General features: G+C 37.2%; 1 protein-coding gene across 1 annotated transcript in view; it reads left to right on the forward strand.

Annotated features, from left to right (window-relative positions):
• The window catches only part of USP12 (ubiquitin specific peptidase 12), an 81,442-nt gene that overhangs the window by 43,366 nt on the left and 10,696 nt on the right, over nt 1-27,380 (forward strand). Inside the window, exons 2-6 of the mRNA XM_069467414.1 lie at nt 3,703-3,783; nt 11,626-11,839; nt 21,171-21,400; nt 22,018-22,094; nt 22,212-22,295. Of these exons, the coding sequence (XP_069323515.1) occupies nt 3,703-3,783; nt 11,626-11,839; nt 21,171-21,400; nt 22,018-22,094; nt 22,212-22,295 (686 nt within the window). The remainder of the gene's footprint in view (nt 1-3,702; nt 3,784-11,625; nt 11,840-21,170; nt 21,401-22,017; nt 22,095-22,211; nt 22,296-27,380) is intronic.

The raw sequence follows: 27,380 nt of genomic DNA on the forward strand, positions 1-27,380 counted from the left end.
AAGCCATATTGCTTAGTATAATTTTTTGCCTTTTTAGTTAATGTTAGGGTAGAGATAGGGTTGTATACTGATCATTTCTACAGAGAAAATCATTAATCCATGCAAGTAGGAGTGCTCCTGCGGCATTTGGAGAGTCTGCTCTATACCGTCATTACCACAGTAAGGCATAGTTTACTATGCTTTGTTTTAGTTTAGAATTACAAGAAAGTGAATGCTATTCTTTCTTTGTACTTTCCTTTCTTTTTTGAGACAGGGTCTTGCTCTGTCTCCCAGGCTAGAGGGCAGCGTCGTCATCATAGCTCACAGCAACCTCAAACTCCTGGGTTCAAGCGATCTTCTTGCCTTAGCCTCTCAAGCAGCTGGGACTACAGGCACCCATCACCATTCCCAGATAATTTTTCTTTTTTTTTTTGTAGAGACGAGTCTCACTCTTGCTTAGGCTGGTGTCGAACTCCTGACCTCAAGTGATCCTCCCAACTAGGCCTCCCAAGGTGCTAGGTTTATAGGCATGAGCCACCGTACCCAGCCTATACTTTCCATTTTGATCTGCTACCCTGTCTCCATCCATAGCCATAATTCCTCAGGCTGTTGAATTGTGTGGCTTAGCATATATTAGTTGGCTTGAACTTCCTGGAGTTTTGTTTTAATACAGTAATGTCTCCAGAAGCATTGATAAAAGCTATTCAACAGAACGTTGAGTTAGAAGGGATTTTTAGAAATCACCTAATCTTTTCATTTCCTGAATAGGTTTAACTGTGAAAATCTTAATTCATGTAAAGGCTTACCTGAAAACCCATCAGATAAATTTAGAGCTGATGGTTTTGAAAAATCACTGAAAATTCTGACCCTTTTTTTTGCAATGAAATTTCTAAAATCCAGAAAGGTTAAATGTCAATGATCTATCTATGGCTCTTTCCGCTTTATTGCATCACTGTTGGCCAGCTCTTCCCAGACTTCTGAATTGGATTATGGTTCTGCTTTGTTGTTAGGCTTTTGGGGGTGGGGGAAGCACGATGATGATACCTCTGGGGCCAGCTGTGCAGAATTGGCTCTTGCCTGCCAAACTGAGGAGAGGGTTTGTTTTTGTTTTTCTTTTGTATTACAGCTGTCTCTTTTTTCCTCCTGACTCTTGTTTCTTTCTTTTGTCATTTCTTAGCTTTTGCATAGAGCAGGTCACATTCATTACCCTGACTGGTTAATGAGAGTAGTTTATTTTCTTTGTGATTGAAGGGAAAAGAAGACCACCACCAGCATTTATGGGACACCTGCTTATGTGCCAGGCACTGCCAGCTGCCTTAAAAGTTAAAACTGTTAATTTGTAGTCACTCTATAACGTAGTTGCTGATGTTTTCCATTTATGGTTAGGAAACTGAGGCACAGCGGGGCTAATATGTGACCCCTAGTTGAAACTACTGTGAGGACAAGAAGTTGGGGAAGGGCTTTCTAAGAAGGCGTGAAAGTACATGGTCTCTATGGGGCCAAGTGGGCATCTGGGGTGGTTAGAATACAGGGTGAGTGGCATGTGATTGCTCTAACTGTGGGGAGAGAATGTTCACATGCTGTTCTTTTCCTAGTTCATCTCAAGGGCCAGAAATGCTTTCCTAAAGTGTGTGTGTGCTAGAATTTTATTGTTCTAGATAGGTAGGTGTTTGAGGTAGTATCTTTTCTCCTGTTTTTGTGGGGAAGTGGTTATACTCATTTGAATAAACCAATATCAGTTTGAATTTTTACAAGTGGTAAAAATCTGGGCTTATTGATTATTTTTAACATACATGGGAAGTTTTGTGACAAGGTACTTGAGCTGGCAGGGGTAGGGGAGAGGGCTTGCAGCATTCCCACTAGTTTTCTGTGGGTCTTGAAGTTGCTTTAATAATTGAATTTGCTGTTGTCACGACATGTTAATTGATGTGTAAATTAAGAAATGAATTATATCAAGATTTTATATAAAACCTAAAATAATTGTTACATCAAAACAATGAAGGCAGTATCATGTATACAGAAGTGCTGGCTGGCTGGAGGACATAAGAGGAAATGTTTTGGTGGAAGTTGACTACCAGCTTGCCGAGTGCCTTTTTCATCAGTCTTCATTTTCAGTCTTGGCCTATCAGGAAGTTGAGGATGCAGTGTCCAACGAAGGTTCTGCGCCTCCCAGGTTGGGGAATGGAGCTCAGTAAAGAAACAGCAGGTGTGGGACCCTGAGCACTGATGTGTTGTTGACCCTGTGCCCAGTATAGTTGCGAAGGCGCATTGTCTCTGTGCAGTTCTTCAAAGTGACAGTTGGGTATGTTTTTGAGTAATATCCTATTAGTTATATTTATCAGATAGTTTTTTTTTTTTTTTTTTTGGAGACAGAGTGTCACTCTGTTGCTCTGAGTAGAGTGCCGTGACATCAGCCTAGCTCACAGCAACCTCAAACTCTTTGGCTCAAGCAATCCTCCTGCCTCAGCCTCCTGAGTGGCTGGGACTACAGGTGCATGCCTCAACACCCAGTTAATTTTTCTATTTTTAGTAGAGACGAGGTCTCACTCTTTCTCAGGCTGGTCTCGAACTCCTGACCTCAAGCAATCCTCCTGCCTTAGCCTCCCATCAAGTATATAGTATATTTGATGTATATTCTTACAACCTACTTTTTGTGTGCCATTTTACACATACACACACACTCTCTCACTCATATATATATATATATATATATATGGTGGTGTTTTGTGTTAATCTAATTTCTCTCTTTTTCATTTAACATGCTTTTGAGATTTATCCATGTTTCTGTATGTAAATCTAGTTCATTTACTCTGACCCTACTATGTAGTATGTTGTCACATTTTATGTATCCATTTCCCCAATGCTGATCTCTCTAGACTGCTCTCAGCTGCAGTCATGAATGATACTGCAGTAAATGTTCTTGTCACCTTCAATTCTATGTGAAAATTTCAGGTATATACCCCAGAATTGCTAGGCCACTGCATATGTGCAGATTTATATTTAGTTTCACACAATTTCAGCTCTCAGAGATGGCAGCTGTCAGATTACACTCCTGTTAGAGTGTATGGTACAGCAGGTGCTTTCATTCGTTACTTAGAAAGAAGGTACATGTTATGGATGTAATTCCTTGATCTAGGCTTTGGTTCCATGAGAAAGTTCCTATAAACTAATTTTTAGTCATATTATTAAAAGCTTGTACGCTTCAATATCATCCTTTATTTTCTTTCAATAATGTTAGGTAGCAATAGGTTCGTAGATACTTTTTAAAAGGATGTCTCTGTAATGCCTATATTGTGATGACATTATAAAAATATAGTCATGTGTCACTTAACAGCTGGGATATGTTATGAGAAGTGTGTCATTAGGTGATTTTGTCATTGTGTAGACATCATGGAGTGTGCTTACCCAAACCTAGATGAGCTTACCCATCTAGGCTATATGGTTTGTTGCTTCTTGGCTACAAACCTGTACAGCATGTTACTGTACGGAATACTATAGGCAATTGTAACAGAATGGTAAGTATTTGTGTATCTAACCTAGAAAAGGTTCAGTAAAAATACAGTGTAAAAGATTTTTAAAAAATGATACACCCGTATAGGGCAGCTCTATTATAATCTTATGGGACCACCATTGTATATGAGGTCCGTTATTAACCAAATGTCATTATGTGTTGCCTGACTGACTGTACTGTACATACTAAGATTTTTGTTTCTCATTTTATAGGGCGCCAATGCTTCGGCATTAGAGAAAGAGATTGGTCCAGAACAGTTTCCAGTCAATGAGCACTATTTTGGATTAGTCAATGTAAGTATCTATTGTGACTTAGCTTTCAGAATCATGTTTGGAAACAGTTTGAAAAATGATGAATGCATTTCATAATTTATTAGGGAAACATTGTTCATTTGTATCAGTAGAATTAAATGCCAATGGACTTAATTTGGAATTATAAAATGATCTTTAATGGAAGAGAAAAACAGTTGTCTGAAGTCTTAAGAGTCTTAGAGATAGAACCGTTTCTAATTTGTCAGCCTGATTTTTCTCATTTTGTGTCAAAAATTTCTCATAGCCAAAATTTCATCACCTAGTCTTGATTAGTTGAGAATTATTTGTCTAAATATAAGTGGTACAAATATAACTATGTAAATGCCTCCATGTGTCGATAGGATCTTTGTCAATTTACTTCTGGCATTGTACTGGTACCATAGATACATTAAATAAAAGTGGGAAATACAGGAAAAAATAAATACCAGTCCTTGTGGAGGTAATTCTAGTAATTATATATTTTTAAATCCTTGGAAAAACTTTAGAAGTTTTAACTGAATGTTATCTGTTCTGATTCGTTGGAGAATACCACGGATCTGTGTTAAATAATGGTTGTGGTAGTTTATATTATTGTACTGTACTGTTAGATGAATCTATGGTAGGTGTTTTAAAAAACATAATATTGATAAAACAGGTAACACAGTAAGTTATGTTGAACAAATTAGTGCATCACTAAATACTAATATGTAATTGGATGTATGAGATGGATTTCTCATGGGATTTGAGAAAAGTAGTTGAAGTGATTTGTGTGTCTCCCTCGCTTTGGGAATAGTCTGTGTGTGCACCATGCTTGAAGCTTGAAGCGTATAACAGAATCAGCAATTCGCTACCCTCTCAGCCCCTCCCCACAACAGGCTACCCATTACTCTCTAGCTATTATTTTGGCATTTACTCTTACATTCTAATTATAATCCTTATGCTGCTGGTTCTTTAAGAAATCCATTGACTTCCTGTTGTGGTAGAAAAGAGACTCTTCTTCCTCTACCACCAACCCCTGCCTAACTTCACTTTCTCCCCTTCTCCCAATATGCTTATATCACAATGTGTAGTTTAATTAATGTCCCGTCTCCAGACATTGATGTCACTGCTCTCCTCTCCTGGATCCCGTCTTCTTTCTGCCTTGCTCTGTGGATCACTTTCTGTAGTAGCTTCTTTAGGCAATGTGCATTGGAGATAAACTTTGAGACATTATATATCTAAAAATGTTTTGGTGGTGGTTACAGCTAAATACAGGTCCTAGCTTGCATTACCTTCCTTCAGATTTTTTAAGGCATTACTCTGTTGCCTCCTGGCTTCCGTTGCCTCTTTTGTAAGAGAGGTCTGATGCCATTCTTATTTTTGATCTCTTCTGTGTGTGACGTTTTTCCTTTTTTGTTTTAAAATTTCTGGGGGCCTTTAGCATTTTCTCTATTCATAATGTTTAGAGATTTGACGATGTGTCTTAATCTCCCCTCCCCATTACGGTGTTGGGTGTTTATGGGCCCATTCTCACTGAGGACTCATTTTCCTTAGTTCAGGACATTTCTGATACTGTTTTTTGAATAATTTCCTTCCATCAATGTAATTGCTCTCTTCCATCTTTTTTGATATCCTACTAGTTGCATATTGAAACACTTTGACTGATTTCTCTAATTTTCTTTGGTTTTTCTCCCATTTTTGATCATCTGCCTTTTTATTCTACATTTTAGACTATTTCTTTGACTTTTTTTGTCCAGCTCTTTTTATTTCTTCAGATGTTACTTTTATTTTTTAATCTTTCACGTAGGCAGCATCTTTTGTTATTTTTCTCAGGATAGTATTTATATTTTTTGTTGTTGCTGAGATTTTCTTATGGTTGCTGGAATGTTTCTGAGACCTCTGAGTTAATTTTTTCCCGTTTTAAAACTCCGTCTTTCTTGTTGGAAGCTTTCCTGAAATGTCATTCGTTTATAAAAGTGACATTCTCAGAGCTGATGGTGGCTTTGTGTGCGGTGGGTGGAGTTTGCCCACCGTGGGATTCACTCTAGGGTGTCTCTGGCAAACCAGCTTAAAAATAGCTCCTGAGGGTCCCTCCCCCTTGGCATTTCGGTAGCTAGAGGCCACTGAAGCTGTGCCTCCCCCAACCCCCACCCAGGACTCCTCCAGTCTCTGACTAGGGGTGGCTTAATCCAGGGTTTTATTTAATCCTGTTTCCTGTTGCTGTCTCACTGCTATCCTCTGCTTGACCCAAGGATCCTGGAACCCCCAGTTTCTCTTGCTCGACCTCTGTGGAGACTGAGCCTATAGTCATCTTCTGCAGGATGGGAGAAAACTTAAGCACCTGGGTGTCTACATGGGCCTTTAGACTTACAACCAGAGTTGTGTTTTTAGATTCTCTCCACCTCAATTCCTGAGCCTTCAAGAGTGAATCAGCTTTTTTCCTCACTTGTCTCTCCCTTCCAGGCACTTGGGCTTCTACTTTTTTCTCCATCCACCTTCTATCTTCTGTAAGTTTGCTGACCTCTCTGGTCTGTCGTTGACTTCTTTAATACACTGTTTGACCTTTTGAGTTTTCACCTAATCTCTTCCTTTACTGTCATTTTACTGGGGTTTCACAGGGAGTAGAGTTAGATGAAGATATTTAATTTCCCTTATTTAACAAGAGGTCTGGCCTCTACTTCTAATGTCTAAAATGTTTATGCTTACAAACAGTCGTTTAGTGATCAAAAACCTCATTTAAATTCTGGGATGGCAAAAACCTAGTTTCTCCAATCTTGTTACTATTTCCCTGTGACTTTCACCCTTATTAGATTCAGACTCCAGAGCAAATGTGTCTTGAACTATAGTAAAGTTGTTCCCATTGATAGTGTCCCAGAAGAACCCATTTTCTTCAGAACAGTAGTGTACCTTATATATTGATACTGTTTACCGTCAACCTTTTTCCATATAAATATTTCAGTTTCTCCATTTTATATTGAACTTTTTTGTAGATACCCTCAGAACAAGTAAAATAATATCCTATATAAATATATGAAATGAGTTCTATAGCTCTATAATATTGTCTTCTGCTGTTACGTTGTTTTTAATTTAATATGATCTCAGTATCACTGCCACTCAGTAAGTCTAGTGTCAGTTGTATTAAAAAGCAGTTTCTAAGAAAGCTTCATTTCTGTTAATCCCCATGGATCAGTTTAAATTCAAAAGGTAGTATTTGAATTTCTCCCTGAAGCTGAACAACAGTAAAATCAAGAGAAGTTGGAGGGGATAAAGTTAGTAAGAGACCATAAGAGGAAGTCTTGTTTTTATCCCCTGGGGAGATTCATTTGATGAGTAGAAAATAGTTTCTGGTCTCTATGCCTTCTTATTATACAAAAAAATTGGGATCTCTGCAGGGGCCAGAGCTCCAACTATTAAAGGCCGATGAATGCCTTAAATTAAATGCAGAAATAAATCCTGTTTCCTGTTGGTGTCTCCCTGCTAGCCTCTGTTTGACCCAAGGGTCCTGGAACCCTCAGCTTCTCCTGCTCGACCTCTGTGGTGGTCAGACTAGATGCAGCAAAACTAGTAGAGCGATTAGATTAACCTTTTCTGTGATTTATGCTTCCAGGCTACTTTGCAACTGTGTTTTATGCCTTCAGCCTTTTTTCTATGTCTTATTTTTCAGCTCCTATGTTGGCATCATTCTTGTTTCTCTCTTGTTCTTTTCCCCCTTTTTAATTTGTAGAGTTATCACACTATTTACTTGTATGTACATGTCCCTTAAAAGTTAAAGTTGAGGCCGGGCGCGGTGGCTCACGCCTGTAATCCTAGCACTCTGGGAGGCCGAGGCGGGTGGATCGCTCAAGGTCAGGAGTTTGAGACCAGCCTGAGCAAGAGTGAGACCCCCCCCCCCCCCCGCCCCGTCTCTACTAAAAATAGAAAGAAATTATCTGGCCAACTAAAAAAAAAAAAAAAAAAAAAATATATATATATATATATATATATATTAGCTGGGCATGGTGGCGCATGCCTGTAATCCCAGCTACTCAGGAGGCTGAGGCAGGAGGATCGTTTAAGCCCAGGAGTTTGAGGTTGCTGTGAGCTAGGCTGACACCACGGCACTCACTCTAGCCCGGGCAACAAAGCAAGACTCTGTCTCAAAAAAAAAAAAAAAAAAAAAAAGAAAAAAAAAAAAGTTAAAGTTGGACCTTTTTTGGGGGACAGGTGGCTTAGTCAACAGGCTTAGTTAATTCAGAGGTCAACATTTTAAAATCTTTTTCCCTGTCCCTGTCCCCCCATTCCAACACTTCTGGAATGTAGCTGCTTTAGAAAAGCTTTGTGGTTAATTTTTTCTAACAATTGGATTTTGTTAAAATGAGGCACCACATACATTTTCATCAGTGTGTTGTTAGCTAAATGTGTATTTTCAGGTTTATTTTAATTGCTTTTACAAAAAAGTGTATACTAAAAGGATTCCTATTAGATCTGCCTGATTGTATAACTTTTTTTTGACCAGTGAATGTGGTAGGATCACTCAGAAGCACTTTTCCTTTGGGAAATAGTACATGTATGTGGGCAGTTTTGTTTTGTTTTTTAATGGAAAGAAAAATAACCGTAGTTTAACCTAGCAGAAAATTAAACAGAGTGGTTACTCTCAATAATGTTAATGGCAACCTAGTTTTTGTTATTTTTAAATTGCAGATATTTTTGTCTTGGAAGTATATTTTCACAAATAATAGCTTTTATAGCAGTTTATTCTTAATAATTCCCGTGTCTATCACTATAATTTGTGTAATACATAGAGTGGGGATTTCCTCATGGCTTGTCTCCTGTAGATACATTAATATTCCTAGTATTATTGGAAGTCAGAGAGGAGAAATAATAGCGTGGCTTAGGAACTTTGGATAGGCAAAGGAGGCTTTGGAAACTTTTTTTTTTTTTTGCTGTAAAATATCCCACTTACGTGCCAGCTGTACACATGGTCAGCTAAATTCTTTGAAAACAGTTTTAATCTGATATATCAAGTTGCCTTTTTTCCTTTTGTCTCGTAGATGGTTAGTACTTATTTTAGTAGAGCTGATAATAGAGAGTGATTGAACCTCCTAGTAGTATGTCATTCTTTTTATGCAGTCTGCATTTTTTTGAATAGCTTTCTTTCCTTGTTTTATTTTTATGGTTCTTTATTAGTTTTCTAACACAGGTAGGCCCCAGCGCACAAGTAGGTTGAGCTCAGTAAATCCATTTGTGAGGACTGTGGAATCTTCATTATAAACTTATGGTCGCATTCCTAGACCATGTTACAAAAAGCTATTTAGCCTGAATTGCTAGTTGGAGCTGGGTGCATTTTGAAGGAGAGAAAGAAATAAAAATGAAACCTTTTCTCCATTTGTGGGTTATAAAGTTGATTAGGCAAATGTCTCTTGGTTCTGTTTTCTTTTCTATTGATTTCATTTTCATCCATTTATTCTCCCTGATGACCATAGTGTACTTGAGGTTTGCACTCTTGGAGAGCCCAGAGAGTATCCATATCAAACCTGGCAGAAGAGCCCTCGCCCAGATACTCTGGCTGGACCAGATCAAGTTTCCTGCCCTGTTACAGAGTCCATGAAAGGGCTTGTGATTGACAACCCAACAGAATGTGCATAGAGAAGAGAAGTCAGTTTCTACAAGGAAGCATGGGGCAGTGGAGAAGGGTGTGGGGTGAGGAACGGACGTCCGCTAGAGTATAGAAAGCCTGCTCCTGGATTGGGTACTCTACTCTGGTGCAGTTGGCCAGAGTGAGGGTGATGGGGTAGGGGAATGTGGAGGTAAAATGTTCTGAAACATGGCCACCTAAATAAAAATGTTTGGCGGAAGAGAGCCTTCACTTAGAAGGGGATGTTCATAGGACAGGGACCATCACCCAGGTCCAGCATGGGGGACAACATAAGAAGTTGCGCTTCTTTAAAAGTAATTCATTTTCAACATTCTTAAAAGGTAATACTATTGACATTATGGTGGTTAAAGCCAGTAGTCTCCAAATGAAGTATGCAAGGTATCTATTAGGCATAGGAAGAAAATATTAGAATTTCTAATGTTTATTTTAATCTAAGAATGATAGATTAAGTTTTACTAATTCTTAACATATGGATAATACTGATGCCCATCTTTATCCACGTATGGTATGGTGTGTATCACTTTAGGTTTCATGGTGCCAGAGGATTGACAGTATCACCCTCTCTTACTTAGTTCTGCTATTGCAAATCTATAATTTAAATATAGATTCAGAGATTTACAGGATCTAATATTATTTGATTTAAAAGGTTGTTTTAAAAGTGACTATAAAGTGATGAAGTGCCAAGAACTGTTGTAAATGCTTTATGTTGGGTGATTCATTTAATCCTTTAAAAATTCTAAGAGGTAGGTGCTATTATTGCCCTTTTACAGATGAAGAAACTGATAGAGTGGTTTAGTAATTTCCGAGGTCAAATAGTGGAAACAGACTTGAACCCAGACAGTTTGGTTTCAGATGCTGTGTACTTAATTACTGTGCTGTGCTGCCCTCAAGGCAGACATTCATTCACTAAATGAATTCAAACACATTCGGTAGATAGGGCTGAAAATTGAATAACTGTGATCTAGAGTGTAAAGGTAATCAATGAGACTCTTCTTCACTTGGACTTATGTATCTTTATGAAGATAACTTTTTCAGTTCCGATAGCCATTAAAACCATATATCCAAATAACTGAACATAAACCCAGACTTAAATCACTGTTTTAAAGTCTAAAACCCATGGTTTACAAAAAGGCATACTCAGTCTCATTGCTCTCACTTAAATGTTAATAATTTTTAGTGAAAAAAAAATTTTGTGTAATAAGACAAAATTTAAAATGTACATTTTCTTAATTATATTCTTTTATATTTTAATGTGTATAATGTAGTATAGGTAGTTTATAAATAAACGTGTGTGAACTCAAAATGATCTTATTGGTGGGGATATAAAGAATATTTGTGTTGGGGGATTTTTTAAGACTTGAGAAAAAGGTGTTAGAGAAAGCAGTTTAAAGGCAAGAATGGGTCATTTTGTTTACTAAGCAATTGAAAAGTCAACGACCAGACCTTGAGAAAGGTGGCAACTTTTAAAATTTGTTTCCTCTGATTTTAAACGTGGTCAGAAACTTGGATCTTCAGAACCAGGTGAGGTAACACAAGGCAGGTTTCAACCCTAAAGTGCTGTTTTTTGGTTTGTTTTTAAGAAATTGAACATTCAGAAACAAGAGCATGGAGGAAATCATCCTAGACAACCTATTTTGTGCATGTTTCATTAGCCAACTTTTAGAGGCAATGTTTATTACTGAGAAGGGAAAAGGAAGGCAATAAATAATTATCAAACTATGTGTCATTTACTTACTCTATAAGGTAGGATTATTTCCCCCTCCCCCTTAATAGAGAGGAGGAAATTGAAGTTTAGTGAGATGCAATGACATACTCCCAGTCACATGGCCAGTAAGAGAGAGAACCGTAGTTCAGGATTTTACTTTGACTCTGAAGTCTATGTCTTCCTGATACATTGGGGATAATGTGACTGGGCAATTCAGCATTTCAGTGGTTGTTAGACTGTCATACCAGTGACTTTTTGATCTAACATTTTAGGGATCTTGTTTTTTGTTTTTTTTGATGCACTTAAGAACTTGATAGAAAACCTCACCTTTGTGGTTTTTAAAGAATTTTTGAGAGTTGTATTAATATTTTAAAATGTATAATATATAAAATGTGGTTAGTATTATAATAACGATGGGAATTGATTGTCATCTCTTTTAGTTCTCTCCATTCTACACAGGGAAATTCTTTCTCTTGAAAATGTGTTGCCTTAAATTTAACAAAACTTTTTTTTTTTAATCTTGTAGTTTGGGAATACCTGCTACTGCAATTCAGTTCTTCAAGCACTTTATTTTTGTCGTCCATTTCGGGAAAAAGTTCTAGCCTACAAGAGTCAACCTAGGAAGAAGGAGAACCTTCTTACGTGCTTAGCAGATCTCTTCCATAGCATAGCCACTCAGAAGAAAAAGGTCGGAGTAATACCTCCTAAGAAGTTCATAACAAGGTTACGGAAAGAAAATGGTAATTCTTCTACTTCCCAGTGTATGGATTACATAACAGGAAGGTTAAATACAGCGTACTGTAAGTCAAGCATTTGTTGAGCATCATCTTTACACCTAATAGCATGTTAGCTGTTGAAAAAACAAAGATGAATGTCTTCAAGGAGGTACTAGTTTAGTGGAGGAGATAGTCTCACAGTAATTAACGTGAGGTATGGTTACTGTTTAAAGTGTGTTATACAGACATAAAATTCTATGTTCCAGAAGATGAAAACTTACAATTTTTCTCTTTGCTTGCTTGGCTTTTTGCATGATCATGCATTTGTTGTTTTCATAATGCTTTCATGTGTGTTAACTCATTTGATCCTTACGGTAGCCTTAGATAGAGAGCATGTTTCTTCCTCCATTTTGGCCATGAAAAAACCAAAAGCTAAAAACTTGCCAGGAGTCACCCCTCAGAGAAAGGAAAGAGCCAGACTAAGAACTTGGACCTTCTGGTTTAGGGTAGATAAGTTTTAATCCCCTGTCCATTTTTAAAAGTAGCTACTGAGTAAGTTCCACCTCTCTTTCCTCTTTTGAAATGTTTTTCATTTAATTTTCACAACAGGCCAGTAAGTTAGATATTATCACCTCAGTTTACATGAAATAACCGAGGCTCAGAGAAGTTAATTTTTCTGAGGTCACACAGAGTGATGGCAGAGCTTGGCATACAGACTTGCTTCTCCCTGATCCCGAAGCCCAGGGTTTGTTCCAATGTGGTATACTGCCTCAGAAATTCAAATGGAATTTAAATAACATGGAATTCTGGGTTTTGTTTGATGTAGGCATTTCAGTCATTGTAGAAATAAAATTGAATGGCATTTTTAGTTTTATTTGTTACCTATTAAGTAGAAGGATGCCCACAAACACGATTCGGGTTGTTTATTAAGTACGCTAATGTATAATCCTGCCCTTAAAGTAGTTGACACTGTTCATTATCACATTGACTGAGATAAGCCTGGATCATATCTGGTTCCCTGAAATATAAGAAGACCCTGAAATAGCACAGCGTGGCTGTAGGCTATTATTCTTGAATCTGATACACAGGTTAAAGATTTGTTCATTTCCCCCTCGTACACATGTAGAATAGTTGATTTTAGAAAACCAAATATAGCCTATTAGAATGTGGATTGAGCGATCAAGTCTTTTCAATCTTTTTGTCTGTGTCAGTATGAAACTTTAAAAGTTTTGTCTTGGTGGAAAATTGATGAGCGTGGTTATTGAACATGCCATGCTTTCTCAGTGACTTCGTTAGGATTTTAGAAATGTTCAGTGTCAAAAGTATGCAACACACACAGGGTACACGTTATTTTCCTTTTCATTTAATAGTACATTTTTCTTGGCCTTATTAATCTAGCACATGTGCTCTTTATGTATGTAATTTTTTTTAAGTTAGATTGATTCATGCTGAACAGAATTCAAGTTACTGTGTTTTGAAAGTTCAGTGTGGTTATACACCTATGGCTTTATGTGTTTGCTTGTCAAATCTGGGATTTTTTATAGTGTTCATTAATTTTTAATTGTTCAATATTTTCTGAAATTTTATTTAGGCAGAGGAAGTTGATAACACAATAGACTTCTTAAATATTTCTTTGAATGAGAATGATTTCAGAATAGATATTTATTCTAAGCCTGTCCTCTCATAAGTTTTGTTTCATTTTCCTAAATTTCAGAAATAATATCTAATAGAAAAGCTTTTTTTTTTTTAACAGATAGGAAGGTATTTTTATTATTTGATATTGCTGGCATTTATAAATATGTTTTGGAATATATTTTTGGCTTTTGAATTTTTCCCTGATAATTATGGCGAGAAGAGTATACAAATCAAAGGGGATTTAACATATTAATATATTATTTATATATCTTTCCTTCTGAAATTTTGTTTGTTTTAAATCTCTGAAAATATGTTATCCATTTCAGTATTTCTACTAACTTTCACTGTTGGACAGTTCTTCGTAAATCAGTTTCCTTCCATACTATATTAAAAACTTCATGTTTTATTCCAGTAGATATTAGCCTCATACTGTTTTAACCAGTGTTGCTTTACATTACTGATGTTTTTGATATCCCTTGGAAAGAACTGGTTTTAATTTCTATTCATTGAGTTTTTGTTTTTAAAATTTAAATCATTTTACCTAATCATAGCATAAGAGGACTGTTGGACAGTGCTCCCACGTACTGTGCAACAGCACTAACTCCATAAATGTTATCTTAGATGATGGGGTGGATGCCAGCTGAATGTCTGAATTGATCAATTGTGTATATATAATATATATATATGTTTCCTGTTGTGTGCCAGGCACTCCCTGGGAATTGGACATACACATAAGCCTTCAGGGATCTGACAGTCCAGTGGGGAAGACAGGTCAACAGTAATGATGTTGTATGGTATGTCACCGCCCTGAAGAAAAAGAAGGCAGGGAAAGGGGACAGAAAATGAGGGAGTTACTTGTTTAGATCTCAGTGGTTGGAGGAGGTGTTTCATAAGGTGATGTTAGTCAGAAATTTGAAGAGAGAAATAAACCATTTGAAGGATGGCAAGAAAACTAGCACAGCAAGAGTGGAGTAAAATAAAGTTAGAGAAAAAGGCAAGGGCCTAGAGCTCAGGTGTTACTTGAAAGGCATGGGAAGTCATTGGAGGGTTCTGGGCAGGTGGGTGATATGTTCTGATTTGCATCAGAAGATCCGCTGGCTACTGGGTGGGACTGGGTGGGCACTGGCGGCAGGAGAGTAGAGGCAGGAGACCAGCCCGGAGGCCGTTGCAGTACCGAGGTTCAGCAGTGAAGTCATCTCTTCACAGTTACTGCCTGTGCATAGGCTCTCTGCGGTCATTTTGGAAGAAATAAAACACAGGTTGGTAATCTAATTGTGTTAGCTAGGGCTGACTCTCAACTGGGCTGTTTGGGATCTTTAAAGGTGGCTCGAGGGACCCATCAGCTGGCATCTGTAGCTGTGTGCTCCCGCTCACGGAATGTTAGCAATATACACCATTCAAGTTGTTGTTTTGGGACAAATCTACTTTTCTGATATCATCTTAGCTGTTTCAACCCCTGTTGTTCATTCTTTCTCTTCATTCATTCGTTCATTCAAAAAATGGGAAGCACATCTAATATGTGGCAGGTGCTGTTGTAAGTGCTAGGACATAGCAGGGAATGAGATAGAAAGGTCCTCATTCTCAAGAAACCTGCATGGACATAGCAACGTTTCAGGTGCCATGGAGAGATACAAAAACATATGTGCATATATATATATATATATATATATATTTAAGTCTTATTCTTCCTCAAGTGAGGAGATATTAGTTGTTCATAAGTAACACCTATTAAATAGATTTGAATAATTTCTTATATTTATTTCAAATACTTCTCTTTCTCCAAGACAGCATACAAGGTATTTTGTGTAATGAAAGCTGTAGCTATTTTTGATTATGCAGAAAACATAACCTATTTTTAAGCAGTGATTTAGTTTTTCTTCTTTTTGTTTTTGCATTAATGTTGCAGCTATATCAGGACTATAATAGTTTATAATCATACATTTATTTAATAATGAAATTGTCTGTCTCTCCCACTAGACTGTCAGTTCCATGATGGAGGGAAACCATTTGTTTTTGCTCACCATTGTATTCCCAGCACATAATCCAGTTCCTGGCACATAGTAGGTGCTTACTAAATATTTGTTGAATGAATGAATGAATGAATGAATTTGTTTAATTTACCAAAGTTTAAAGTTCACCTTTCCCATTATGCTAGTTAGCAAAGAAGAAGGCAACCCGTGAGAAAACCTGGGTTTTAAGAATTAAATCTAATGGGTTCACAGGGATTGTCATTCTGAAGTCATTCCATTGATGATGTCTTGATATTTATGCAGTCCTGGTTGATGTTTTTAAAACTATAGTGACTGCTTTCAGGCACTGCAAGATTCTGGCATATTCAGTATATTATGTGTGTGTGTATGTATGTGTATATCTATCTATCTATAAATAAAATATATAAAAATTATTTTAGAAATATCTCAACAAAAGTTTAAGAGTATTTTTTGGTTTACTTTGCTTCTCATTTCCAGAACATTCCAGTCATTGAGGTATTTTTGTAAATATGGAGTCATTGTTCTGTGTTAAAAGAGCATCCAAAAAAGATGTTGTAAATTTTTAAAAAGCAAACACATTTGCATATTTTTGCTAAAATAATTGTTTGAAAAGCATACATGCTAAAATAATTTTTTTAACAGGGAAAAATTAGACTACTTTAGATTGTGGCATTGAGCCAGCATGGAGTTACCCACTGTAGTGAATTGATCACCTCCAGCCTTCCCTGGGCCCTCAGCAGTGCTCATAAGATCTTTTCACTAGTCTTCCCTCGTTGTCCTTCTTGTCAGATTCCTCCATGACTTTTCCAGTTCGTTTTTACTTTTCTTAAGCACTCATGCCCCCATCAACTGTAGCGTAATCAACTTCCAGTCCTTGTCTTTGTGAACCGTTTTGAAGTGGGTGCTTGGTTCTAGACTTGTGACCTGGGGGTAGGTGAGTGAGTGAGAGATGAAGGTTCTTGTGTTTAAGGGGTTCAAGTGCACTTAAGGAAGCTGCCTAGACACTAGACATGAAGTGTCGAGGTTAGTGCAGGAGGGGGGTGGAGAAAGAAGCCGTGAACCAGGGCATCAGGGGGTGAGGGGGGTCGGCAGTTGGCCTCAGAGAGAGGAGAGTCAAGGGTCATGGTATGGCCAGATCTTATGTACTTTTTTGATTGAGGGAAAGTTTTGATATTTAAGTGAAAATGTAATAGTTTAGAAGTGGCAGCAGGGAGCTAGAAAATGCCAAAGATTAAGGAGATGGGGAATTTGTTTAGAATAGAATGTGGTTCCTAGAAGGAGCGGAAGAAAGGATTGGGAATGAAAAAAAATCCTAAGGAGAAGGAAGGAAATAAGATACAATAAGCAAATAAGGGTAGTAGAGGATAGGGACTGAGGGGTGAAGTATTTATTATTTTCAGAGATGAAGGACTGTTACCTTGAGAGCCAAAGTTAAATTGACTTCAGTTAGCTCAGCTTTGGTCTCTAGACCTTTCCGTGGCGGAACCATCTGAGGCTTCTCAGTATGACTGGGTCTGGCCTTGGAGAGGTAGCGTGGACTAGAGAGGGCTTGAGAGCCGCAGGCTGCCTCACAGCGGTGGGGGACGCTGCGGTGACTAATGTGTGAGTGGGGAATAGTGTCACAGTGCTTTGGGTCTGCTGTCCCTCGTGGGCAAAACCCCCCACAGAATACCATACCAAAGATCAATTAGATGTTAAGTCCACATAGGCTAATGCTGTAATTTTTAGAACTCATGGCTTTCATTATTCTTAAACATAACATGGGGAGTTTGTTTAAGGTGAATGGAATCTCTCAGCCTAAACTTACAGCAGAGAAATGAAACTTACAGCTCCAAGTACATTCTTTTTTCTTTTTTTCTTTTGAGATAGGGTCTCGCTCTGTCACCCAGGCTGGTCTCAAACTCCTGGGCTCAAGTGATCCTTGCACCTTAGCCTCGGGAGTGGCTGGGATTATAGGTGCGAGCCACTGCACCCAGTCCCATGTTCTTAATATTATTCTGTTTGATTTGAGATCCAAATTTGTAGAATGCATTTAGGTATGTGAAAACAACTAAATAATGAACATGAAAGATTTAATGTGAATTTTACCATATGATGCTGGAGATATCAGGGAAAATTCTTAGGTAGAAAGATTCAGTGTCTGTGAATCAAGCTTGTGTGTGTGCAGTGTGAAACTGATGGAAAGGAGGCTGTTAGTGGGCTGAGGGGAGCGACGTGTACCAGAGAGATCACAATAGAAATGGAACAGACTAGACAGGCAGGAAATGGGTTTTAAAAACTTAAAGGGCTTGGGAAGAAATTGGATATGAAGGATGTACAACAGGCAGTGATGGGGAGCAGGGAAGTGGGCTTTTTGTATGGAAAGCTCTGTTTTGTTTTTAAGTAGACAAATAATACAATCTTACAGTAAAATTTCAGTTAAGAAAAAATAGAAATTTCCATGGACACTTTGCCCACTCTCCAGCCCCTCAATCTTACCTTGCTTAAAAATAACTTGATTTAACAAACCCCTTTCTATGCATTTAAACAGATATGTCCAAATAGAAAGCTATAGTCACATTCTGTGGGGTCTTCTGGATGTTGTTTGTTTTTCATAACTGGGATCCACGACACACATTCAGCATCCTTGTTGGACTTAATATCTTGGCAGTTTTGCCATGTAAGTCCGTATGGAACGACTTCCTTTTTAACTGTTGCCCAGTGCTCCATGAGAAAATGATACCATAATTTAAATAAACCATTCTCCTATTGATAAACATTTAGGATATTTTCAGACTTTTGCTGTTATAGATAAGCAGGCACATTTATGCTTGTTTCAGTACACGCACAGGTATTTACCTGATACTGATACCGGGAACTAGGTTACATTCTTTTAAAGGCATTACCAAAATTGTCCTTTACAACGTGCCATGTCAATTTCCACACTCAAGCCAACACTGGCCACAAGTCATTCTCTATGTTGCCAAAGTGATGGGCAAAAATGAATTTCTGTCATTGTTTTAATTTTTATTTCCCAGCCGCTTGTCATGTATTGTTTAGGCACTTGTATTTTTACTGTGAATTGCCCATTATTTCCCTTTGCCAGTTTTTTGGTTGGTTTTCCTTTTCTTGTTTTGTAAAGGAGTTTTTTTTTTGAATACCCAGGATATTGAGCTTTTACATACTCTGAACATTAAGATGCAAATACGTTCTCCCGTTTGTCAGTTGTCTTCATTTATGTTGACTTTTCCATATAGTTCTTAATTTTTATGCAGTCAGTCTTGGATGGGTTTGTATTCTGTTCAGTAGCAAGAACAATAATACAGGTTGAGAATCCCTAATCTGAAAATTCAAAATCTGAAATCTGAAACTTTTTGAGTGCCACAAAGCCACATGGATGGCTGAGACAGTGATATATTTGCTTTCTTTTGGTTCAGTGTACACAAACTTTGTTTCCTATACAAAATTATTAAAAATACTATATAAAATTACCTTTAGGCTGTATGTAAGGTATAGGTGAAACAAATGAATTTCATATTTAGACTTGGGTCCCACCCCCAAGATATCTCATTATGTTTATGTAAATATTGTAAAATCTGAAACAGTCCAAAACCCAAAAACATTTCTGGTCCCAGGCATTTTGGGACCAGAATATTCAACCTATAATAATGTTGCTATTATTACCATTGTTATTTCTATTGAATGGTATACAAAACCAGTAAAACCCATTGCTATGTTCTAAGCAGTTTTAATTTTCCTAACAACCTTGTGAGGCAGGTACTGTTATGAACCCTGTTTTTCAGATGAGGAACTGTGGTGCAGGGAGGTTAGGTAAATTGCCTTTGACACAGGTAGAGTTAGAGGTAGGACCATAACACCAACCCAAACAGTCCCACTCTGGCAGCTGCATCTGAAATTGAGACTTTTAAGGGTCCTTTTGATACCAAGATTAAAATAATTATTTATTTTGAATATATCTCCACAATAAATATCTTCACTTATTCCCATTTTATTATATTTTTATAATAACTTTGTAGGCCGGGCGCGGTGGCTCACGCCTGTAATCCTAGCACTCTGGGAGGCCGAGGCGGGTGGATTGCTCAAGGTCAGGAGTTCGAGACCAGCCTGAGCGAGACCCCGTCTCTACTAAAAACAGAAAGACATTATATGGACACCTAAAAATCTATATAGAAAAAATTAGCCGGGCATAGTGGCGCATGCCTGTAGTCCCAGCTACTCGGGAGGCTGAGGCAGTAGGATCGCTTGAGCCCAGGAGTTTGAGGTTGCTGTGAGCTAAGCTGACGCCACGGCACTCACTCTAGCCTGGGCAACAAAGTGAGACTCTGTCTCAACAACAAAAAAAAAAAAAAAATAACTTTGCAATGGAAGATGGTATTGCATTTTATGGACTGGACAATCAAGACCTTTTTTTATTACCATAGGGTTGAACATTTTCTTGTGTTTCTTAGCCTTTTGAAATTTTTTTCTATAAATTGTTAATTTCAAGTCCTTTGCCTATTTTGGTTTTCTTTTATATGACATCTTTATATGCTAAAAATGTTAATTTTCAGGTTTTGCTGTTTTTTAAACTTTTTAAAAGTTTTCTAATACATAGACCTTAATTTTATGTAGTCATATCTGTATCTCTTCTAAAATGTAATTTTTCATTCCATTTATCTTAAAAAAAACTTTCCCTAAATTTTTTTCTCAATTTGTATGCATTCATTTTTAAAATGCAAAACCTTTCTGAAATGTATTAAATGTATATTGAAGATCTATACATGATTTCCTAAATAGGTAATTCTTCTCAGTATATTTTATTGAATAATCTATATATGTGTGTGTGTAGGCTCACACTAGACATTACTTTATATGTAGCACGGGGAGTCTGGCTGCCTGGTGTGACTCCTGGCTCTGCTGTTTCCTGGCAGTGTGACTTCACCCTCTCTCATCCTGTTTTCTCATTTAAAATTAAAGTTAATAACAATATCACACAGTTGTTGAGAGCATCGAATGAGATACTGCCTCTGAAGTCCTCACTGTCCTGTGGTAGAGCTGGGCGATGCCAAGGACAGGCAAAGCGCTTGGTGTTAGCACTGTCAGTATTTCCATTATACTCACTTGTTTGTGTAACTGCAGGGAACATTTTCTGGAATTATAAAATCTCACATTTGGAAGAGACTTTAGAGATTACTTAGATTACATAGATAATTCTTATATCCATTATTCCTAAATCTGACTGCACATCAGTCACCTGGGTGAGTTTCAAAAAACCCCAGGTTTTGGGCTTCACCTAAACCAGAAGCTCTAGGATGTATGTTCCAGTAATTTATTTTTAATAAACTTTGTGGTTCTTAAGCAGTTGGCTTGGCATTGGCAAGTGGTTGTCCAGCTTCTGCTTTAAAGCTTGCCGTGTTATAATATTTATGGAATAATGGATGAGAGGAGCTAATAAAAGCATAATTGCTTCTTATCTTCCTAGTATCTATTATGGAAATGTATGAGGAGAGGTTTGGCCCTCTTCTCATGGATTAGTTAGTATTTTTTTAAGATTTTTATTCATCTTAACTTTATTTTCCCCAAATTCAGTCAACATTTTTAGATGTGAACGTTACCTATTTCTTATGCGTTACAAATAATATGAAGCATTTATACTTTTAGTTCTGATAGAATACTTTTCTTTTTAAAATTTGTTTTTATGAAGTTATTAATTCTGAAATAATTCTCTAATATTATGTTTTTGTTTTTAGAGCTTTTTGACAACTACATGCAACAAGATGCCCATGAATTCTTAAATTATCTACTAAATACAATTGCTGATATTTTACAAGAAGAGAGAAAGCAGGAAAAACAAAATGGCCGCTTACCGAATGGTAATATTGATAGTGAAAATAACAACAGCACACCAGACCCAACGTGGGTTCATGAGATTTTTCAGGGAACATTAACTAATGAAACCAGATGTCTTACTTGTGAAACTGTAAGTATATCATAAAATTTTACATAGAAAAATTTAATTCACTACTTTAAAAGTTCTTTGAGGATAAGAAGATGGGAAGTGAACTTGAAAGTTGTAATTCTTAGACTTAGTATAAAAGTTAAAGATGTATTTTTTAGTTGAAAGGAATTTATCAGTACTTTAATGTTAATGCTGCTTATTGACAGTGAATACTGGAGGTGGTCACCAAGCAGAGCAGTGTGTCACTTTCAAGGTGGTTGTGAGCACATCTGGTTGCTGTTGGGCTAATATGTCCTAGTGTCATGCCATGCCCGGTATGACATGATAGGAGATAGCGGACTAAAACTCAGGGAAGAAGTCCAGGCTGGAGAGCTGTATTTGGGACACATGAGCACATGTGAAAATAAAAAGGGACACACTCCTCCCAGCACAGAGTGAGAAGCAACCTACAATGAAACCCTAGTGAACAATCGTATCTAAAGAATAAATGAGAAGGAGCACTCACATACAGAGAATGCCACATTAGTAATGCCTAGTTACTACTGCTAAGGGTAATAGAATGCATTTAATTCTGTTAATTGGGAACCATGGTTTACCAACATTTGAAAAAAATTAAAGACAATTTATTATTTTCACAGATAAGCAGTAAAGATGAAGATTTTTTAGACCTTTCTGTTGACGTGGAACAAAACACATCAATTACTCACTGCTTAAGGTATATGTAGAATTATTTATTTTGAAATTTCATGATTGTTACTGGTTTAGAATATTTTTAAATAGATACATAATTTTCTGGTATATACGAAATAAATTTATTTTGACTTTTACACAGGGGTTTTAGCAACACAGAAACTCTCTGCAGTGAATACAAATATTACTGTGAAGAGTGTCGCAGCAAACAGGAAGCACACAAACGGTAACTTGGTGCTTTGTGAATTTCCAAGTCATGTTTTGGGGGAGGGTAATGGATGTTGTAGATCGGCTTAGAAAAGTGATCTGTGAAAATTTACATTGAGTGAAAATTCTTGATTTTATCACTAACATTTAAGGCTCACTAAGTATTACTAGATAAATGATACTCTGCTTGATACTTTTATTATAAAAACTCTGTAAATCAAGTGATTTTCTATGTTTAGCGATTATTTAATAATCATAAATCAGTACAGTTAAAATATTGGGCTTCAAAGCTTTCCTGATTCGGTAGACCTTTTTCTTGGTGAGAAAAAGTGCTCCCCTCACCACTCTCAGTTTCTGTTCTTCCTACGTAGGATGTTGTATGTCCCTTAGTGTGGTACTTGAGACTGGTTTGGTGCCAAGGAATGGAATCATCATCATCGCTTTACTTTTTATTTTGAAACAGTCTCAAACTGGGAGAAAAATTGCATGGATAGTACCAAGAATGCTTCTTTGCCTTAAGCCATTTGAAAGTCAGTTACTAATATGATGCCCCATGGCCCCTGGCACTTTAGCAGGTATTTCCTGTTAACAAGGAGGTTTTTCCAAATCAGGAAAGTGACACTGACATCCTACTGTTATCTCAGACCTTATTTTGATATTACCAGATGTGCCAATAGTGTCCTTTATAGAAGAAGAATCCAGTCCGGAACCACGCATTACATTTAGCATTCAGTCTGTATAGTCTGTTTCAATTTGAAACAGTTCCTCTGTCTTTTCTTGACTTTAATGATCTTGAATCTTTTGAACATCACAAGTTATTAATAGTTGTTCAGTAGAATGTCCCTCAGTTGGGTTTGTTTCATGTTTTTCTCCTGATTAGATTCAGGTTATGCTTGGACAGAAACCTTACAGAAGTGATGCTGCGTTTTTCTCATTGTATCCTATTGTGTATCCCGAGATTTGATTTGTCCCATGTGTTGGGGCATCCCCAAAACCACCCTCAGGTTTGGTGATTTCCTAGAAGAAGTCACAGTACTTGGCATATACTCCTGCTCACAGCTAAGACTTATTACAGGGAAAGGATGCAAAACACAGTCAGCAAAGGGGAAAGCCAGGCAAGCTTCCAAGAGTCACTGTCCCATTGGAGTCACACAAGACTTAATTCTCTTAGCATCCAATTGTAACAACACAAGGAGCTCATTACAAACTCAGTAATGAAAGAAAGCAGGTGTTCAGCATAAACCGTATTGTTCAAACAATTTAGGCACAGTGAGACACCCTTACCAGTTAGGGAATGGTGAGAATATTCCCCAGTCCAAGTTGCCAGATACTAAGAACCATTGTTGTAAGCAAACCGTTCGGAGGATAGTTTGAAGCCATGTTAACACTTTTCTGAATATCCCATGACTGGTGATGTTATTGTTGAACACTTGATTAAGTGTTCCCCAGTTGTTTTCCAGAGTTCTCCACTGTTTAGCTATACTTTTTCCCATTGTAATTTATAAGTATTTTGTATGGAGGTATTTCGAGATTGTAAATATCCCATTCTTCATTAAATTTTCAATTTGTCCATTTTTTTAAATCTCAGAGTAGACTCAAGGGTTCTAGTTTTATTGAGTGAGTTAAAATCCATTACCATTTTTATTTATTTTCATGCTCAAATTATCCGCAGTTTGGCCAGTGGGAGTCCCTTCAAGCTGGCTCCTATGTTTTTTGGATATGTCCCCTCGTTCTGGAGCACTTCTTTACTTTCTGGCACAAAATGTTCCAGGCTCATTTTGTACTTTCTTGCGCCTTCCCTGGAACCAGCCCTTTCTCCAACGAGCTCTGGTTCCTTTTAGGGGAGAATGATGTTTAAGAACCAGGACCTTGTATAGTGCTCATTGCTCTTCCTGAGCCCCCTTAATGAAAAGAGCTATCTTCTGTAAACAGACATTTACATCTGTATTTATTTTCTTATCTACATGTTCATTGAAAACCATGAATTCACAGTGATATCTCCAATTACAGCTACCACCATAATATTTGTAATTCATTTCTCTGAGAATAAAATTAGCTCCTATTATCCTTACTATATCTACTTACTTGGTCAGTGTACCTGTAGAAAACCAATCTCACTCTCCCTGCCTGCCCCTTCCCGTGCTCGTGTACACACCATGCACACACACGCACACACATACACAGAGTCCATGCAGACCCTCCGACTCCACTCGAGCTTCCCCCTCCCCTGCCTACATAGATGTCTATCTTATTTGGCCTCTTCTAATGGTTACTCTGAATTGTTCATTAAGGGGATGAGGAAGAGCTTAGATTTTTAAATGATTCTATTCTTGTTTTTATTTTGGACATCTGCTAGGGAGGGAAGTGTTTTTGATAATGGATCAGGTAATGAAAACTGATTATTCACTGTTCCCATCCATTAGTGCAGACAATGAAGAGTACCTTGGATAAGTTTGATCAGAGGCATGGGGGCTGATGTATTAGATTCATCCTGAAAATGTCATAGAAAGTGCCTAAGACTTGATTAAGGAAAATAGAGTCAAGGACTAAATGTAGCTAAGAGGAATACAACTTGCAAACTCTGCTGACTACAGGGAGGAAGGCCCATCTGTGAGCATAAGCTGCCCTTCACATAGGGTGATGGTTATACCAGTGATCATACATGAGAGATCGAAAATTGTCTGTGAAGTCGTTCTGTTTGTTTTGAAGACATCCACGAGAATTTAATATATTAGAAAATTACATTAGGAGTATATTTTGTAAAGAAATCAGAAAATACAGAGGAGTAGAAATCAATTAAGAATCACTATAAAAGCATTGCTAACATTTTATATATATCCTAGATTTTTTATTTTTTTATTTTTATTTTTTTTGAGACAGTCTTACTCTGTTGCCTGGGTTAGAGTGCCGTGGCGTCAGCCTAGCTCACAGCAACCTCAAACTCCTGGGCTCAAGCAATCCTGCTGCCTCAGCCTCCTGAGTAGCTGGGACTACAGGCATGTGCCACCATGCCCGGCTAACTTTTTTCTATATATTTTTAGTTGTCTGGTTAATTTCTTTCGATTTTTTTACTAGAGATGGGGTCTTACTCTTGCTCAGGCTGGTCTCGAACTCCTGACCTTGAGCAATCCTCCCACCTTGGCCTCCCAGAGTGCTAGGCTTATAGGCGTGAGCCACCGCGCCTGGCCTATATCTTAGATTTTAAGTGTGTGCGTATGTACACACATAATCCCTAAAGTGGGTCAAACTTTGTATATAGTTTTGCAGTTTTTTCACTTAATAAATCATGGCCGTGTCAATGAAAATATATTTTTACATCATTCTCAGGAGGTGCTGCATAGTAATTTTTTGTATAGACATACCATGTATATACCAATTCTCTAAACCAAACAATTTAGGTTTCTTCTTTCACTATTATAAACAGTGCTTTGATGAACACTTTTGTGTATATATATATGCCCCCCCACCCCCGTATCCATGTATTTTTGGACATTTTTTAGCATCTTTTTGTAGGCTAAATTGTGCATGAGTTCCTGAAAAGACGATTGTGCAGAAATTATTTCTCACTAGGATCTAGTGTGAACCCCCTGATAATTTACTGTGTGCTATTGGGTAAGTCATTTACTCTCTTTCAGCCTCTTTTGGATTAGTCCACTTCTAAGGTTCCTACCATCTTTAAAAGTCTTTAGTTTCTAATCTCAGAATAACAGAATAAGCTTATGTTGCATATACAGACCATAGTACTTCCTAAGAAAACAAAAAACAATTTGACTTTAAAAGGTTTCAATCTGGATGAAGGGCAAAACCCAATGATCATCTCAGTGAATGCAAAAAAGCATTTGATAAAATTCAACACAGTTTTGTGATAAAAAACACTCAGCAAACTAGGAATGGAAGGAAATTACCTCAACATAATAAAGGCCATTTATGAAAAGCCCACAGCAAATGTCATACTCAGCAGTGAAAAACTGAAAGCTGCTTCTCCTAAGATCAGGAACAAATCAAGGATGCTCACTCTCACCACTTCTATTCAGCATACTACTGAAAGTCTTGGAGTAATTAGGCAAGAAAATGAAATAAAAGGCATCTATCCAAATTGAAAAGAAAGAAGTAAAATTATCTCCTTTCCCAGAAGGCATGATCTTGTATTTAGAAAACCCTATAGATTCCACACAAAAACTGTTAGAACTAATAAACATATTCAGCAAAGTTTCAGGATACAAAATCACACAAAAATCAGTTGTATTTCTATACACCAAGAATTAACTGATCCTAAAAGACAATTAAGAAAACATCCTGTTTATTATAATAGCATCAAAAGTAATCAAATACTTAAATTTAATTCAACCAACAAGGTGAAAGACGTGTACACAGAAAACTAATAAATACTGCTGAAAGACATTAAAGAAGATACAAATAAATGGAAAGACATCCTGTGTTCATGTGTTGGAAGATTTAATGTTAAAATGTCCATACTTCCCAAAGCAATCTACAAATTTAGTGCAATCCCTGTCAAAATCTCAGTGGCATTTTTTGCAGAAATAAAAAAAAAAAAAATCCTAAAATTCATATGGAACCATGAAAGACTCCAAGGAACAATGCAACCTCCCGAGAGAAGAACAAAGCTGGAGGCATCACACTTCTTGATTTCAAAATATATTAAAAAACTACAGTAATTAAAATGGTATAGTACTAGCCTAAACACATGCAGACCAGTGGGACAAAATAGAGAGCCCAGAAATAAACCCACACAGACATAGTCAACTGATCTTCAGTGGTGCCAAGAATACACAATGGGGAAAGTATAATCTCTTCAACAAACAATGTCGGGAAAACTGAATATTCACATGCAAAAGAATAAAGTTGGACCCTTACCTAACATCATATACAAAAATTAGCTGAAAATGGATTAAAGACCTAAAAGTAAAACCTGAAACTATGAAACTCATAGAAGAAAACATAGAAGAAAAGCCTCATGACACTGGATTAGGCAGTGATTTCTTGGAGATAAATTCAAAAGCACGGGCAACAAAAACAAAAACAGACAGGACTGCATCAGACTTAAAAACCTCCACAAAGCAACGGAAACAGCAAGTGAAGAGGC

This window comes from Eulemur rufifrons, chromosome 4 (assembly GCF_041146395.1).
Source record: "Eulemur rufifrons isolate Redbay chromosome 4, OSU_ERuf_1, whole genome shotgun sequence".
NCBI lineage: Eukaryota > Metazoa > Chordata > Mammalia > Primates > Lemuridae > Eulemur > Eulemur rufifrons.